We start from the raw sequence: 18,569 nt of genomic DNA on the forward strand, positions 1-18,569 counted from the left end.
TTTTGGTGGTGTTGCTCTTCTGTAAAAATTTCTAATGACGTCATAAAAAAGAAACCAATCAAAATAGCGGATTTTCTTATTTTTATTTACCGGAATGACGTCAGTGTTTCAACTCCATAAATTTATTTTATATTTTAATAATTCCAAATAATTCCAAAATGTTCATTCAAAATTCAAATTAATGAAATTCTTGATTTCGATTTGACAAATTTTATTTCAATTTCTTTCTGTTGGAAATTCGCGAATGAATTAATGCTCCGCTCCGAAATAGTTAGGACTAGGCAAAAAAATAACAAAACCATAGCAACGGAAGATTTTGTACTTAATTACCTACTTCATTTTGATAATCCTCCCTCATAAATAAAATTGAAAAACGAGAAAATTGTCAAACTAATGACTACAAGTAAGTTCAGCATTCTTTTAAAATACACCCCAATTGAAATTATATCACAGTTGAAACAACTAACTAATCGTGATTCTTTTTCATCAACCTTACAGTTACAGAAGATTTAGTAAGAAGAAGAGCAGAGCACAATGACGGCCAGATTGGAACTCTGGAAGAATTATCATTACATCAGCAACAGATAATAAAAATAGATCACTTACAAAATTGGTGTAAAGACTTGAAAATTTTATTTTTGCAGTCTAACGTCATTTCAAGAATAGGTAAGTAGGTACTTACTCATGATGGTCCATGGGCCAACCAAAGACTATTAGGTAAACTTTTCATCAGCGTCCTAGCTAGATGCAAGGAATTAATTTTCTCGTACACGTAATTTCAGAAAATTTGAACAAATTGAAAAAATTAGAGTATCTGAATTTGGCATTAAATAATATAGAACGGATTGAAAATTTAGACATGTGCGAATCACTCCAGAAATTAGATTTAACTTTAAACTTCGTTGGAGAACTTACCAGTGTAATTTCTTTAAAAAACAACCGTAATTTGAAAGAATTGTGAGTACCTACTTGCCTTTTCGTAACAAGTATACGAGAATAAAATGCACACAATGTTTTCCCATTTTTAGATACCTGATGGGAAATCCATGTTGCAAGTACGAGAAATATCGTGAATATGTGATAGCAGCTTTACCTCACTTAATGGTTCTAGACGGTATAGAAATCTCACATTCTGATCGAATTATAGCTAATCGGGATAGGCACGAAAATCACTTCAGAATAATAGAGCAACAGGATGAATACGGAGGTACGCAGATTTTCGCTTTTCTAATACCTACTTAACGCTGATTTTTGTTGTTGTTTTTTTTGTGTAAATCAATGGACAAACATTTTTTATACTGTACCAGAAAAGAGAAAAAGTGAAAAGCGAAACATGAACATCTCCAAAGAAGACAATAATGTTGACTATACAGATGACACTGGGTAAGTTTTCGCCTACCTGTGAAGAAAAATATCTTTAATTTATTTCAGAAATTACAAGTTACTTGAACGATTTAAGTTAACAAATACTCTCGAATTCACACCTCGCAGCTTTTGGAATGAAATGAGCGATAACACGCCGGAAACCCGATTAGCTATGATCCAACATTGTCGTAAAAGTAAGGAAAACGTAGTGGATCTGGGTGTCTCTAAGCCTAAACGAGAAGTGAAATTATTCAAAAAAGACGGATTACCTATGAATGTAAATGAAGCTAAAATTCCTTTCACACTAACTGAAGACGAAGACCGTAAAAATTTTATACTAACAGTTGAAGTGTACAAGTAAGTAATTCACACTTAAACAATCATTTTCATCGTTACATGGTACGAGTAGGTATAATTAACAACGAAACGAAGAACATAAGAGTATTTTTTTCACCATTTACAGACATCTAGACACTAGTTTACTTGATGTAGATGTACAACCATGGTTTGTTCGAGTACTTATTAAAGGGAAAGTATTACAATTGGTCTTACCTGAAGAAGTACACCCAGATCAGTCAAAAGCCCAGCGAGGAATAAGTTCGAAGAGACTTACGATAACCATGCCAAAAGTGAATATGATTTCAAGAAAACTTACTCTCTCATTATCATGTTAGTAGCTGTACCGAACTAATATACGACTTAAATACAGGAAAAAGAAATTCTGAACAGTGCTTCGAGTAAAAAATACTAACCAGTTCGATAAACTCATTCGAATAGCAAAATCGTCATGAAGGATACATGCCATTGCATACGTATATTGAGAATTACATAATGAATGATTATTTACAAGTTTATTTGGTAAAATGCATTGAACCTATGCATTTATAAGGCTTTTACAAATATTTACAGCACATGTTAATGAAAAAGGCGAATATTTCGAACGTATGTAGAATAAAAATGTAATATACATTAGTTATGTTAATAGAAAAATGATAATTTCTACAAAATGTAATATAAAGGCCTTGATAATCCTATTGATTTAAAAATCGATACCATAATTACAATTTTGTAACATTAAAAAACATTATTTCATAAAATTAATTTTCACATCAGGGAATACTACTAACAAAAAATAAACAACCTTTCAACAACCACCTTTGTAATAATTTGTGAATAGGATTTTCAACTCATCGACACCGCATATTTTGGTCCCTAAGCCTCTGAATTAAATACACGTCACGAAAATCCCAATTCCTTTCAAAATATTAAATTGTCTAAAAAATATATAAATTAGGCTAATACGGTTTTTAAAAAAAAATACAAATTTATAAAATCGTATAAAAACAATTCAACGGTCGAGATTTTTTTCTCACCCAGCGTGATATAAAATTTTTCGGACATAAATTTTAATGAATAAAGATTTTTTAAAAGACATGTTTCAATCATGATTGATTATTACAATAACACTACAAACAGAATTGATATGTTTTCATTGCTTTTAAATTCATTTATTCGAGATTTTACATCATTTCAACACTTACATAACTTCGGTTTGAGGGGGAAAAAAAGAAAGAAAAATGGATGCGTGTTTAATGTACAATTTACACGGAGTACTAAGCGTTCAAAAAGAATATTAATATGTACCAATAAATCTCGCGAGCAAGGGAAAAAATACGCTGAAAAAATGTTTCGCGAAAATGTATTTATCGCTGGTGGTTATGCTACCGCCTTTATTACGTCTCGTTGGCCATATAAAATTACATAGACAAAAGAGTTCAATTCAATTAAAACTCGAAGTACCAATCTAAGAATACACAGATGATACTGATCACCAGTTTTTAATAATAATGTCTCAGGCGAAGTAACTCCGTTCAGTAAAACAGATTACTCAAAAACGAGCTCCAATTACCTATTCAATATTCATTCCAAATCAAAACCGTAGAAAGAATTTATAATAGAAGCGTAATGAATGAAGCAGATGCGTGCTATACAAAGACGAATCCTACTCTAGTTCAAGTCTAAGACTGACACAGTAAAGTATGGGTTCATACCACGTAAAAATTTCAACTAAATCAAACTTATTAACTCATTATTGCAAGAAAACAACGGTCAATACAGCTTAAATGAAAATAAGAATATGCGAATCCATTACAGAAAAAACATCGGACACTCACGTTCCATTCATCGGTAATGAACATTGTTTAGCAGGAAAATACTTGAATGGACTCGTTTTTATACGTTTTTACGTTATCGCAAAATAAATTAAAATAAAATATGTATTGGAAACCAATGAACTAAATTATTCTGAAAATTTCGCGTGAATTAAAACGACTGGGTTAGAATACGAAATACAGAATGAACGACGAATACTTTACAAAGTGATGTTTTCAGAAAAAAAAAGAACTACTTCCTTATTTTAAGTAAGAATAGTACAAAAATTAATAACAAAGCAGGTAGAATGTTGCCTGCTACATGTAAAAACGAAAAAAAAAAAACTGATTGAAAAACAAGTAAAAATTATGATCGATAAGAAAAAAAATCTAAAAAAGCATTCAATGTAAGACTTACTTGGCGCTAAATCGAAAAAAAAAAATCATAATAATCAGCGAATTTTATGTATAATAGCCTATCCCATTATATTTATGCGTTAAAACGTGAACATTACCAGCCATCACAGAAAAAATATTCGTTCGTAAATATTCGATAAAAATTTGGGCGAGACGAAAAATAAAATGAGGATATTGGTAAAATAGAAAAGCGTTTTGAAAGACCTTAAAAGTATCGACGACAAATACATAACCGGTTAACAGCACCTATTTGTGGTTTTCTCATTACGCCTGTCTATGGTAACCCTGTCCGGAGCTTCGGTGGGATCTCTACCTGTAGTTTTATTTAAAATGGACGAAGTCAATTCCATAAATGCATCATTAATGTTCGTGTTACATCGAGCCGACGTTTCCATGAATCGAATACCATGTTCTCGTGCAATCTGTCACAACGAAGCAAATAATTAGTTCATAATTTGATAAAAATACGTAAAAATTTATCAACTGTAATTATCGTTTATAAACGAACAATTCAATTAGATAAAATAGCACGAGAATAAAACACTTACCGCTTCGCCTTTCTCCTTGCTCACAGCCCTTTTTGATTCCATATCACATTTATTTCCTAATATCATTTTCTCTACGTCTTCATTAGCATGCTACAAAAAATACACAAAGAAAGTTTTAATATAATAGGTAAATGGTAACAATTCCACAGATGGATGAGCATGACTGATTTGAAACACTAACTGTTACCTTCCACTTTTCGAACACTTTCGAACAATGATTGGAACAAAACGTATTCTGAGTAAAGAGAAAAAAAACTAACCTCATCAATATTTCTAAGCCATTTCACTATATTCTCAAAACTCTTCTCATTTGTTATATCGTACACTAATAATATGCCCATAGCACCTCTGTAGTACGAAGTTGTAATAGTGTGGAAACGTTCTTGACCTGCTGTATCCCTGTAACACGAAACATATGATGTTGGAAAAATACTACGCTGTAAGTCCGCTTTCGTTTTGAAATGGCATACGTAACAAAAACATACCATATTTGTAGCTTGATTTTTTTGCCTCTTAATTCGACTGTTTTTATTTTGAAATCGATACCTGCAATGAGAGAAACGAATTAACATATATACTTCATTATTATTTCAAAGATTCAACTTTGTCTTTCAACACACAGATCTATACCGTGTAACAAACCATATTGCTCATAGCAGAATCATACTCAAACACGTCGAAGATCGAATGTGATTCGAGGTATCAAGTATTACACGAAACAGCATATTCAGAATGAATTGTCATTGTAATGAAGTGAAAATGCTTACCTATAGTTGAAATGAACGTAGTCGTAAAAGCATCGTCAGAAAATCTGAATAATATGCTGGTTTTTCCAACACCCGAGTCTCCAATTAAGAGTAATTTGAACAATAAATCGTAAGTTTTTTTAGCCATATTTTAGTACGTTAAATTTACTTACAAATAAAATATGGATGGAAACTAAATACTTGACATTTAACCGTAATTATTTCAGTTTTTATCATCAACTGCTTTCGAGTAAGTTGATCATAAACTTATTACGAAAAAATAAAATCTATACAAATAATTCCGATATCGGACTATCGGTCATTGTCATTCGCTAACACACGGGTACATGGGTAAATCTCAATTCGTTATGCTTTTTCTTTTTTATTACAACCAATCACAGTTTAGGTGATATTGCTCACGAAAATTGAGGAGAAAATTGGTCCAATGAGAAATGAGAACCAAGAGGACATGATTCCGGTATGGTTACGAGCTATTGCGTGCCCTTACTGCCCGGACACCCGCCGTCATCCGGAACGAAAGTGTATCTGTGCTCATCAGTGCTCACGTTTATGGTTTTCTACTGAAAACATGATGATGACGTCCTCCAGCTTTCCTCCCTCCCATCCCATCCAATTTTTTTCCAATCTCAACACTGAACTTTCAGTTTTAGATGTCAGAAACAGAAAGAACTTTCGCAATCGCATGCCCCAAAGGCCCCTTAACTTTGTGATTTCTTTTGATGAAGAAAAATTGTGTCGTGCGACTTGTGCGTAATTTTGTGTAAATTATTTCATTTATGATCATCATCATCAATCGTTATCCATTACAAACAAAGTAAGAAAGAAAATTGCGTATTTATTCCTGATCTAGTTATATGCGACTCACGTTGATGTGTTCATCATACAATCTCATTCTCGTTTTGCGTTTACGCGCAGAAATTTGCAATCTGTAGTTTATGGATTTGCTCAGTATAACTGTATCGCTGGAGGAATACAGCAATTTAATTAATTCGATGAGGAAACATTTTTTTTAAAAATTCGACTTTGTTGCCATCATTGACGTGAAAACTAATAAGCCATCTAGGATACCTTTCATTCATGACTTCTTGTTTCAGTGACGTGTTGTGCTCCATCCTAATGCTTTAAGGAATTGACGAGGTGCCGTTTTCTTTGCTTTATCGTATGCATACTTGAGAAATATTTAAAAAGTAAGTTCATTGTTACCGTTTTTTATTTAAATGTGTAGTCAATCGCTGACCATTGTTGTAATTAGGTCGTTTGAAATAACGGCACTATAAATGGTGTATTGAAATATCGTTTTGTATCGATGGAATTTTTCATTTTGGAATGATATTTATTAATGTTTTCTATTAACGTTTACTCCCAACAGATGTCAGATAAAAATCAACCAGCCGTTAATCAGTGGAATTCAACATGGAGTTATCCTTTTTATCCGATGTATTCAACAATGGGGTAAGGATCAAATTGCTTACTTGAATCACGCTTAAATACGTTTTAGCTTTATTTTGTGTCGAATTTTAATGATGACATGGGAACATTTTTATTTAGGTACAATGCTCAAGGGCATGTCAATATGCAGTACTACCAAAACGCTTATGCTGCGGTAAGTTGTTATCATTTTATTGTTGTAATGTGATTTACAGTTAGATTAACGCATAATTTGTCTTGATGCTTCATTGGTTACGGCCTAAAACAAATTGATAGTGAATGGACTTATGATTAACTAATGGACTGTGAGAGAGAAAGAGGAATGATATTAAGGAATGACAATGAAGTTTTTTTTTTACAGATGTATCAGAATACATTGATGCAACAACAACAACAATACATGCAGAATTTTTTACCCGGAGGTAAGCTTTTGTTTCAATAATAGTGCATTATCTGCTTATCACGTTTCACCGTTAACAACTTACGAAACATTATTCATGTTGCAAATTTTCAGGAAAACTAGGTGGCGATAAACCCGAAGAGAAAGACGCTAAAACGGAGAATGATGAGAAGAAATTAAACGAAAACTGTGCCATAGATATGAAGGAAGACTTACCACCGTTGCCACCGGGATCTCCTCCCAAACTTCCTCCACCTCCAGAAATCTCTCTAACACCTAAAACGAGTAATTATTCTACTTTTTAGTGTCTCTTTCGCTGTCGTATTATTATCCCGTTGAAAACGTTTGATTTTTGTAGATCCGGTCAAATTTAATATTGCTGGCAAGAACGCGATCATTAGCCCACCCAAACCAATGAACGCTTTTATGACATTGACTGCTAAACAGAAAAAGAAGAAGAAAAATAAAATGATGAAAAAATTGCAAGCGGAATCGATGAAAGTTGACAAGTCAATCGCATCGTTGGATTTGTATCAAGTTCCATTACCTCAGCCTTCTCAATCTTCTAATAATTTCCAGTATATTCCTATTCCTCCCGTTCCTCTTCCTCCTGTACCTAAAGATGTAAGTGACAAAGGTAGTGAACTGGAAAATCAAAACAGCGATGCTGACACGAACGTAGACAACGACTCTTTCGCTAAAATCGATAAGGTGAAATCGACTATGGATATGAAGGAATGGCCTCAATCGTTGACGTAAGTTTTTTCTCCTGCGAGATATTTTATTCTTCTGGTGTTACATTTCTTTTTTCCCCTCGACTTTTAGCGAGTACGTGAATAGATGTTATAGTAAATGCAAAACCAATGAAGAGAAAGATCAGATAGGTAACAAATTGAAGAACAAAATTTTACAGGCAGCCAGTAGTGAACTGTTGTGGGTAAAAGATTGGGATAACGAGCCGATGCCTTTGTTAGTATTATTTTTAATGCCCTTGGCAGTTAGTAACTTGAGAGTAGATACAGATCTCCGAATTGATTACGATTTTTGTTCGCAGATTGGAAAGCGAATTGTCCACCTTGCCACAAACTCCGGTCTGTAAACAAGGCGTTTACAAAGGTGGCCGTAACATTTTTACCAGGTCGTCGTCTGAAAAGAAGCCCCGTAACAATCCGTATCACAAATATTTACCAAATTCTCATCAAGGTTATCAAAATGATAGTAATGACGATTCGCCTTCTAAATATTCAAAAAAATCCAATTCAAATGAAACTAGTTGGAACAGAAAGCAGAAGCGAAGGTATGTTTATGTATTTTATTACGGTTGTTGTTGTGTAATTTTATCTTTCAAGAGCAATGCGTAATTTTTACTTTTTGTATTCATAGACCTGAAGACTCCTCGTCTGAAGATTATATCCCTATTAAGAACTCCGATGATGATAATAATGGTAGAAATAAGAAGAAGTAAGTCTTCGAATTCGTACTATGTACATTAATACCGATAGCAACTTCGACTATTTTATGAACTATGAAACCGTGTTGTTTTTAGACCGAAGAAGTTTTCCCTCAATGTGAATGAAAATCCTAACGGGCTAGCTGTGGATAAAGCAACGATGGATAAGAGAGCTGCTCGGTTCAGTTTAGGTAGTAAAGAATCAGATGATGGTAGAAACTCGAATTCTGTCAAATCGTTATCTTTGGTGTGGAATTCCACCTTAAGTATCAACGAAGACAGAACTCCCGATTCCACCGCAGAGCATATCGTAGGAACATGTCAAGATATCGAGAAACAATATTTAAGGCTAACCTCGGTGAGTAAAATATATTTTATTTCTATTAAAATATTAATTTTAGTTGCCTTCTAATTTTACTTTATTTGAAAATAAATTTTACAACCGGGTGATTGAAATTAGTATAGAATAATAATCATATATGCACTTTTATCGGGTTTTATGTAGCAGTCTTCAAAATGGCATAAAAAGAGCCAGCTTAGTGTTGATGTTAGAATTGTCATAATGGTGTTTTATGTGCGTGAATGATTTCAGGCATTAGAAGCGTCATCGATCAGACCACCGGAAGTTCTCTCTCAGTCGTTGGCAAGAGTCAAAGAAAGGTGGCAAGCCACTCAAGATTACCATTACGCTTGCGAACAACTCAAATCAATTAGGCAGGATCTGACAGTAAGATTATTGTGGAAAGTACCGGAGTTGCGTGTTATTTTCCCTTTTACTATTTTACTATTTTACTATTCATCTTGTTTCAGGTGCAGGGAATCAGAGATAGGTTGACCGTAGACGTATATGAAACGCATGCTCGTATCGCTTTAGAAAAAGGCGATCATTACGAATTTAATCAATGTCAGTCTCAACTAAAATTACTCTATGCTGAAGTTGAAGAAAGTGCGAATAATTCGTACGAGTTCACTTGCTATAGAATTTTGTATTACATCTTCACCAAAGATACGACAGGTAAACATTTAATTTTTTTCATTTCTCGCCTCGTTCATTTTTTCAAGTTGGTTTGTTTATGGTAATTCTCACATGCGCTTGTGTTTCAGATCTTATCAAAACTATTGTTGAGTTGAGAAATGACGAAAGAGACGACGCATGCGTTTCATTTGCCTTAAAATTATCGTCTGCTTGTACCGCAAACAACTATAAATTATTTTTCAAACTGTATAAACAAGCCCCTAGGATGGCTAGTTATTTAATCGATTTATTTGTACCCAGAATCAGAAAATCAGCAGTTACTACGATGATAAAAGCGTACGTATTTACGGTATTTTGGCAAGTATAATATTTGTATTCCTCCCCCCCTCGTTTGCATGCATTTTCTTATGTAAAAGAAGCACTGTCAGTCATATCGATCCACAGGTAAGCGAATTTTTTGTGCAGAATTAAGATAATTACAAAAAGGAAAAAACTCATTCTCCGAACTGTTGTGTGTTTTTTAGTCAACGAATCGTAATCTTAACAATGTAATAATGTTCTGTTTTGAGTTTCAGCATTTGATTATCTTTAGGATTGCCAGGGTTTTAACGAATTTGATCTCTGTTATTGTAGTTATCGTCCCTATTTACCGGTATCGTATATAAAGGATATTTTGGGGTTTGAAAGTGATACGCAATGCGCGGCATTTTTAAAAGAAATGGATGTCATCTTCTCGGACGACGAATTGTCAAAAATCGATTGTAAAGCGAGTTCAACCAAATTACCCGCAGCCACAACTCGTCCAGCTCAGTGAACCAGATAGCAGCGAATAATATTTCAACGACGAAGAATCTATGCGAAAAATCTTTTAAAGAAATAAGATCCTCGGAAATAACGGAATAAAATTTATTGTGCGAAATATGTACCTCAGTTGAGGTGTCATTCGAGGAAATTTCCTGCCGTCAATTCATTCAACATGAACCGCTATGATTCGCATATGTGAGAAACGTGAAAAATTTCCATTCCAGTTGTCACCATCGGCGAACGCGAACGTCTGTGTATGCGTGAAAAATTCGGGAACTTCGAGTGCGCGAATAGATGAATTGAAAAGACAGCCGCACTAAAGAAAACGGCAGCTGAAGTCGAATGAACGTTGCTTGATGAAGAATAAGTTCAACGAGAATTTCTCTTCTGGACCTGGGAAAAATGAAGAGTACAGAAATATTTAACAAGAAATATTACATAGAAAACGATAATGTCGTTTGATGGATTCGTTGGTTGAGAACATCATCGTAATGTCGGTTGCTTCGTAAAAAAAAAAAACAAAAAAAAGTTCAGATTACGGAAGATTTACATGACATGATCCACGATGAAGAAAGACAGAAATATATTTACATGACATGGTCCACGATGAAGAAAGACAGAAATATATCACCATTTTATACACGATGAAAGAGACAACGTTGCTTCTACGAAGTTGTCGGTTGCATTATCTCCTTTGTGATCTCTTACACTCTCTCTGAAATTCCCTATTTACCTTAAATGCGATCGTTTAGGCCCAAAAGATTTCACTTTCTTATATCTTGAGATGTCTCATGTTTCGTATCATTTTATTTCAATATCTTTGCCTGAATACGTTGCGAGTGTAATTTATCAAATGTACAAACATTTTAAAATACCTACCGGTGTTATTTCTAACTGTATTTCGAATACTATCTTACGAATTTGGAGAATAATTCATTCCACGATGTACAATCAAGAAGAAGATCAACATCAACTATAATCCGACATGAAGTCGACAGTTCATTAAGAATACCCAGAGTCGTGATGTTGCATTTTCATTCGAAGAAAACTGATATTCAATTTTTTGCCGTTCCGTTGCATCGGAAATTTGCAACCAGTTACTCTGTGATAGATCGGTCAAACTTGCAACCTATCGTGATTATTTATCAACTTGTTGAAATTTTATTTTATTCGCGTATTATATTTATGTAACCACTTCTATTCGTACGGTTAAGACGCTTCAACATTTTTTAACTGATATTTATGGTTTAATTAATTTTCTCTAAAGTCTATACGTCTTCACGTAATGTAAGAAAGACACTATAACGGCGTTGAAATCGCCTGCGCGGTTCTTTTTTTTTATATTACGTGGTCAAATTGTTGAACGAAGACATTTCAAAGCAAGATAATTTCTTTTCCTATGTTTCCATTTGGCATAAATATGCCATCGCGATGTCAATTTTTTTCGTTTTTCCTCCTATTCGAAATGCCTATCAACAATAGAGCGTATCGTTATATTTCGGTTATTGTAAGCGTTTCAATTATTAGTTTACCTAGATGGTTCGAAGTAGTTGTGTGTCTTGTTGAATATTATTACTCTTGTAGTTTTTATTTATGGCGTTTAACATGTTTTTTCACTTTTCAGCGTGTGAGTAATCGATTTGCTCAATGAATCTTCGGATTTTAGGAATTTGGCTCGAGTTGAGTTTTTTGGGGTCTTATCGGACTCTTTTAAACTTACGCTGTGAATATTGTATTATTAATGTGTATTATTTTTTTTTTATTTATTTTAGAATTTATGTACGAAATTTTAAAATACATTACTTAATTATCGCGAACTGAGGTTTTTGATCATTTGATTACTTTTTTTAGGATTAATAAAAAATTGATTGGTTGTTAGTTGTAAATTCCAATATTTGATTGGTAAATGGGATCTGTAATATTTCAAACTTCGGACTTCAATTTTTGTCTTGTGAATTTTAGATTGACCTTCGATGATTGCGGCGAGGTAGCGTTTGAAAAAACTTGCCATGAAAATACCAAAATGAATTTTGTACATGTGTGAATGCTTGTAGGAAGGTAGCTAACTAGGTATCGTGTTATGGGCTCGAAGAGATAGTAAGAAAACTGGGACCTTCCATGAGACATCTCGAGAAGGAAAGAAAAAGTGAAAAACGTAGTTATTTTTTACAGTTTTTTTCTCGCTTCAGGTAAATTCAGTTTTTTAATTTTCCGTGGTATGGCAAAGCTACGAGAAATGAGGATGACTATTAATGTACTAATAACAGGACTTTCGTTCCGAAGTTCAAGCATATGAGTTGATGATGACTCATTCGTGTTTAGTAAAATGGTAATGTAATAATTCCTAATTTGTAATCAGACCGAAAGGCGACTTCTACACCAAACATGTGTAATAATTATTAATCGCTTCCTCAATATCAATAATCAATATTGAAGTTTGAAATCTTTCACTATAGAGATAGACTATAGTACTTGAAAAGTTAGGAGAAATCGAAACACACTTCTGTGGTAGCCTAACTGCAATTTGAATTTGAAATGAAAATACGTCGTCCCAGACTCCCAGTCTGATACAACAAATTCTCTGAACTTCTGAAGCACTGAAGTCAGTGAAGTGAAGTCTCGGGTCTCGGAAATTTGAATTTGTACTATTTTTCACCTCAGATTTGAGTTTGTTAATTGTTTGTAATGAGTAATAACGACTGATGAGTAAGTAAAGTTGAAGTTAGTTGCATTACTAGACGTTAAAGTGCACTAGTTTTTTTTTCCGGTGCAAAAACTCGGAAGCCGTCGGGTATTGTCGGAGGTACTTCGTTCAACTTGTATTTATCTTTTCATCGTCATCTTTCCGTTCTTTTCTTTCCAGTTCTCATCTTCTCAAATTCAAATTTTTGATGTTGAGTATTTATTCTTTTTTCCACAACTAAAGCATAATACTAATGATGTTCATATGAACTGACTTGATAGTTGATGTTGCATTGATTGAAAAACCACTATCACATCACTGTAGAGGCGAAGATTATTGACAAAATCACCGCGAACTGAGAAAGAAAATATGAAAAAACAGTAAACAAGATTATTACTTATTTCCGAGCTTTCGACAATTGTTTTTCAACTCATATATTCCAAATTTGCGTAGGTACATATGTTTCGTGAAGAGTGTACAGTTCATGAACGATATGTATCAACACTATCAGGCTTGACTTTATTAAAATTAAAAACCACCTTGAAATGATGATAATTGACCCATCTAACGGTTAATATTATGGAAAATGCTGAATAAGTAATTATTAATGTATGTAGTACGTAATGGTATTTTATATTTTCATTTTTTCACCTTTACGTCCTTTATTACGAAGCAGAACAGAGTTCGAGACTTGAGAGTTATCAGTTATCACACTAGAGAAATAGGGTCGTGCTGGATTCACCGACTCCCAGTCCAAACTTGAAATGAATCAGTCAGTCGTTCATCAAATCATCACTTTTCACTTCAGTCAGTTTTCACTCATTCGGTTTCATATTTATATTTTGAATGAAAAATTTTCCAAGTTCTGTCATTGTGTCATTTGTGTCCCATACCAACTTCCTACACCACTGTATAATTAATTCAATTTTAATTTAATTGTTTTTGAAAAGAAAATTATGATCAATTTAAAGAGAAATTTTATTTTTAATTTTGAAAGAAAAACCAATCCAACTTCAAAACTTTGAACGGATTCCCAAAAAATGGAATCAATTTCGAGCTCCAACAAATTCGACTTACGTCTTGGTACAAAACTGAAAATTTTAAAATTTAATCTATAGCTGAATAATCAATAATCTTTCCTACAATCATGAATTACGAGTTTGGAGTTGAAAACTGAAACCCATTTACCATTTCGTTGAATTAGGTAATTGTTGGAACTTCTGGAAATTATTTCCAGGAACAAGAACAACTATTTTATAATCAGAGCTCAAATATTTTTTCCCTAAAAAACCCTAAATAGACGCTGAAATATTCCCTAAAAAATGCCAAAATATGCCCTAAAACGTAAAAATATTTATTCTCCAACGATATGGGTATTGTTTTACAAAGAAAATCAATATGGGACGAAAAAATTATGCCAGTCCCACTAATTTTGCGGGGAAAAAATCCGAGCCCTGTTTAGTGTTTATAACAGTTATAGTTTTTTCAAAATCGACCAATGAAGGAATTTTGAATAGAAATAATGATACAAATTCATTCAATAAAAAGTAAAAACACTAGTAACACCCAATAAAATTGATATTAGTGCTGGTAAAGTATAATTAATTAATCAATCATCATTTATCAATCAACTTATCAAGCGAAAGACGTTGAGAGAGTGAGCGGGATTGAAGAGTCATGAAAAGAATGAGAATCATGAATCGACTCTTTTGGACTGGGAGTCGGTGAATCTAGCACGACCCAGAGAAATAGAACAAGTCGAACGAAGTACTTCCGACTGTACCCGAAGACTTCCGAGTTTTTGCACCGGAAAAAAAAACTAGTGCACTTTAACGTCTAGTATGAGCACTGAGCAATTGCTTTGGTACTACCTACTACAGCACTTCACAGCGGCAAGGTTAGAGACTTGAAGACTTTGACTTATTCAGTATTTACGTACTCTTGTAGTCGACGCCTAGATCGAGAATTCTCGAAAGGAGGAATCGGATGACGTAAATAGTGGCGCAATGGCGGACTGCGACGTTCTATGATGACTTCTGTGGTTCTGTGTGTAAAACAGTAGAGACAGGGATACTTGCGCGATTCTTCTGAGTTCATCGTTGTTTGTTTTGATACCGGAAAGTAGAAATTTTCGAAGTGAAATTCAATATAGAAGTTATTCGACCTTCAGATTTCGTGTGAAAATTGTCAGATCATTCGGAATTTTGGACGATTCCTTAGCAACTAACAAGTATGTAGATTATGTGTAATTCTGTCGTATATTGCATTAAATTTGATAGACGAGACGTTCGTATGATCGTGTAAAAATACGTTGGGTATTGTGTTTCAATTGATGTTGCAATACCTCTTCCAATATCATCGACTAGAAAAATTATTCATAACCGTACCTACAAATTCATACATATGTTGATTGTGGTCCAAAAATGGAATTTTGTTTGATCCGAAGAGACGGTTTTGAAATTTATGAAAGATTTTGATACCAACATGGGTCTCGTCTCTTCAAAGGCCTAACTACAACTTACAAATGACCGTTGAAACTTTCCTAAAAAAAGAATGGACTGTTGCGTTACTAAATAATATAGTACATGATCATGAATGTTTCATGAAAATGACCGAACATTTTGACTTGTAAAAATCCTATTTTGTTAGTTGATTTCGTCTCATGGCGACATCACCGTTTCGAATATTACGGTTCCAATTTTTTTTTTCTAATCTATGTAGTTAATTTCTGTTGTAGAGAAATTTTTCGGTGTTATTTGATGACGTGAGTTTCATCATGGCTTGGCAGCAATCAGGAAATCCATATCCTCAACAAGGTTCTTATTAAAATTAATTAGTATATCATACGCTAGATTTTAATTTTTCTTTTTCGTGATCTTTCATATTTTATTTTCTATCGCGTTGTATGCTAACGTTCTACGAGTATTATTTTTCGCATTATTTGTATCGCTGTCGCCGTTTCTGTTTCTTGTATGCATGTATGGATACCTGTATTTTTTACACGGTGTTTATTGCTTCTTATGTGTAGAAGTGGGTAGTATGTTATGGCATGTAGTTCGATTACTCGCTGTAATATTATCTACATTACGAGTATGAGTAATTCGCGTATTGGTATGATTAGGTTATTAATATCATATCGTTGAAAAAAAAATTATGAGATAAGGGAAATATGCGCGTCAGTTATGAAAATAGTACTTATTTCATTTTTACTGATTACCTAGCTTTCGTTTTTAATCCAGTGTTGTTGGATGTTGGCGGAGTGTTGATAGTTCGTGTCAAGTAGAGTAATATTTCAACAAATAGGTACTGTTTCGCTAACGCAAAAATTGATATTTTGTAGGTGGCCCACCTCCTCCCGGTTTCTACCCTGGTGGACAACCATATCCAGGACAAGCACCGTACCCAGGACAAGCTCCATACCCAGGTCAAGCGCCCTATCCAGGCCAAGCACCATATCCCGGACAAGCTCCATACCCGGGTCAAGCGCCGTATCCAGGACAATCTTATCCCGCTGGCAACATGCCCAATTACAGCTATGGTACTCCTGAAACCGCCGGCAATAATGCCGCTGGTGGTTTCGCTTTTTCGGATAAGACCATCAGAATGGCATTTATACGGTAATTTATGTCATTATTTATTATTGTATGTATTGGTTTTTGTGGCTGTTATTTTCAAATTTCTCGTGACATCTCCTGCGCGTGGGTCACATTTGGTAAATTCTCTATGAGATTTTAACGAGAATTTCTCGATTTTTATGATTACAGTAAAGTGTACGCTATTCTAACGGCGCAGTTGGCGGTTACTGGATTCTTCATCTTGTTGTTCGTTTCGAGTTCTGGTAGTCAACAATTCGTCGCTAGGAATTCATATATGATATGGATTGCCTTGGGTGTTACAATTGTCACTTTGTTAGCATTAACTTGTTGCGAATCCGTAGCTCGAACTACTCCGACCAACTATATCTTTCTGTTTGTATTCACTATAGCCGAAGGTTTTTTGTTGGGAGTCACCTCATCTAAATTTGGAGTTCAGCAGGTAATCTATCGATCTCCTCTTAGCTGGTAAATCTAATTACACACGCAGTCGAAGAGAAGTGATTGAAAAATTATTTTTTATTCGATTTCAGGTTTTGTTGGCTGTCGGAATCACCGCTTTGATATGTTTCTCCCTTACTGCGTTTGCGTTTCAAACAAAAGTGGACTTCACCGCGATGGGAGGAGTTTTACTCATATTGGTCATCATATTAATGGTAGCCGGTATAATTTTGATGTTCGTTCCGGCTATCAAACCGATACGCATTTTATACGCGAGTGCGGGAGCATTTATATTCTCATTGTATTTAATTTACGACACTCAAATGATGATCGGCGGCAACCATAAATATTCTCTGTCGCCCGAAGATTACGTATTCGCTGCTTTAGCGATTTACTTGGATATTGTTAACATTTTCCTCTACATATTGCAAATCATTAATGAGATTTCGAAAGATTGATTTTGTTTGGTTTTAAATTATAATGAAATTTTGTTTTCCTAAATTTAAATTCATATTGCAACACCGGTGAAGTAATTTTTTTTAATTTGTTTTTCTGTAACGTCGAATTTTTACTTTGTATTTTAACTTTTTCCAAGGTTATTTTGTTTACTCGATTGTTTATTGTAATTATTATAGAAATTTAGTTGGCTTTCATTTTCCGTACACATTCCTATTTTCAAGTTGCCATTTTCTATTTTTCTTACCATGCATGAATCGAAAAGACTTTCTTATTCCTGTTATAATCAATCTTATGCTAGGAGATAGTTATATTGCGTGTATATTTTGTTCTCTTATCTCTAGTCTCGTAGTGAAAATAATCTTAGGATATTTATTCGAATGTTTTTACTTCACTAAAAGTAATACCTACCTATAATGATAATTATTGTTATTCGCAAAATTTGGTTTATTTTAAATTTCCATAAGTCTACCTAAATATGATGAGGATGATTTGAATTTAATGTACCTGTACGCGTTTGAATATGTGTGCATCAAGATGTTACATTCTTTAAAATGATGAATAATTTGTAATTATATGTATCTATTCTTTTCGTTTGGTAGTTGTTCTTGTTCATTATGAACTTGTGTGCCTGTACTTCAGTGTGAAAACATTCGGCGAGTTGAAGTCAATATCATTTATTTTGTGAAGTAATGATGAACACAAGTGAATGAATTTTCGATAGCGTTATGTGTTTTTTCTATCATTTAGTTTGTTCTTCGTTATGTAATCTGTTTATCGTTCGTTATGAAAATTGGTAACAATGTATGTAAGTACTTTTATTCATTTTTCGTAATACCAGTGGTAAGTACTAAGCAACTACCTTTCCGTTTTCCATTATGACTAATTAATGTACGTCAATACCGGGTGCAATCTCCTCTATTCGTCGCAATGTGCAACCGAACACGTATGTATTTACGGCGAATCGAGTAGGCAACTTATTTAACAATGATTTAACATCATGTAAAAATTAGGATGTATTTTTTCAATCCTTCAGCCTAAATTCAAATGAAAGGTGTTGATTAAAATTAAAAAATTGATCAATTCACTTG

The 18,569-nt window shown here is 33.8% G+C and overlaps 4 protein-coding genes across 6 annotated transcripts; 3 read left to right on the forward strand and 1 right to left on the reverse strand.

Moving 5' to 3' along the window:
- Positions 1-100: 100 nt before the first annotated feature.
- Positions 101-4,020, forward strand: tilB (touch insensitive larva B). Of its 2 annotated transcripts, XM_065356054.1 has the most exons (8): positions 101-403; positions 499-666; positions 783-957; positions 1,029-1,207; positions 1,308-1,383; positions 1,492-1,722; positions 1,829-1,994; positions 2,075-4,020. In XM_065356054.1, the coding sequence occupies exons 1-8, from the start codon at positions 394-396 to the stop codon at positions 2,114-2,116; spliced, it is 1,047 nt and encodes a 348-aa protein (XP_065212126.1). In that variant the 5' UTR covers positions 101-393; the 3' UTR covers positions 2,117-4,020. The 2 variants fall into 2 exon arrangements, with proteins under 2 accessions (XP_065212126.1, XP_065212125.1); XM_065356053.1 differs by having other exon boundaries at positions 1,829-4,020.
- Rab10 (RAS oncogene family member Rab10) lies at positions 2,154-5,562 on the reverse strand. The gene is made up of 5 exons (XM_065356059.1): positions 5,248-5,562; positions 4,966-5,026; positions 4,741-4,879; positions 4,481-4,570; positions 2,154-4,354 (listed from the first exon to the last, which is right to left on the reverse strand). The coding sequence occupies exons 1-5, from the start codon at positions 5,372-5,374 to the stop codon at positions 4,169-4,171; spliced, it is 603 nt and encodes a 200-aa protein (XP_065212131.1). The 5' UTR covers positions 5,375-5,562; the 3' UTR covers positions 2,154-4,168.
- Positions 5,563-5,874: 312 nt separating this feature from the next.
- Positions 5,875-12,122, forward strand: LOC135839829 (leukocyte receptor cluster member 8 homolog). Its single transcript, XM_065356046.1, has 15 exons — positions 5,875-6,061; positions 6,342-6,434; positions 6,617-6,699; positions 6,796-6,850; positions 7,037-7,097; positions 7,190-7,360; positions 7,434-7,830; positions 7,901-8,044; positions 8,130-8,372; positions 8,459-8,536; positions 8,622-8,883; positions 9,118-9,252; positions 9,336-9,540; positions 9,630-9,837; positions 10,135-12,122. The coding sequence occupies exons 3-15, from the start codon at positions 6,617-6,619 to the stop codon at positions 10,313-10,315; spliced, it is 2,223 nt and encodes a 740-aa protein (XP_065212118.1). The 5' UTR covers positions 5,875-6,061; positions 6,342-6,434; the 3' UTR covers positions 10,316-12,122.
- Positions 12,123-14,982: 2,860 nt separating this feature from the next.
- LOC135839836 (protein lifeguard 1-like) lies at positions 14,983-18,071 on the forward strand. Of its 2 annotated transcripts, none has more exons than XM_065356056.1 (5): positions 14,983-15,218; positions 15,710-15,804; positions 16,329-16,605; positions 16,753-17,023; positions 17,115-18,071. In XM_065356056.1, the coding sequence occupies exons 2-5, from the start codon at positions 15,765-15,767 to the stop codon at positions 17,478-17,480; spliced, it is 954 nt and encodes a 317-aa protein (XP_065212128.1). In that variant the 5' UTR covers positions 14,983-15,218; positions 15,710-15,764; the 3' UTR covers positions 17,481-18,071. The 2 variants fall into 2 exon arrangements, with proteins under 2 accessions (XP_065212128.1, XP_065212127.1); XM_065356055.1 differs by having other exon boundaries at positions 15,726-15,804.
- The last annotated feature ends 498 nt before the right edge of the window (positions 18,072-18,569 follow it).

Source organism: Planococcus citri, chromosome 3 (assembly GCF_950023065.1).
Source record: "Planococcus citri chromosome 3, ihPlaCitr1.1, whole genome shotgun sequence".
Taxonomy (NCBI): Eukaryota; Metazoa; Arthropoda; class Insecta; order Hemiptera; family Pseudococcidae; genus Planococcus; species Planococcus citri.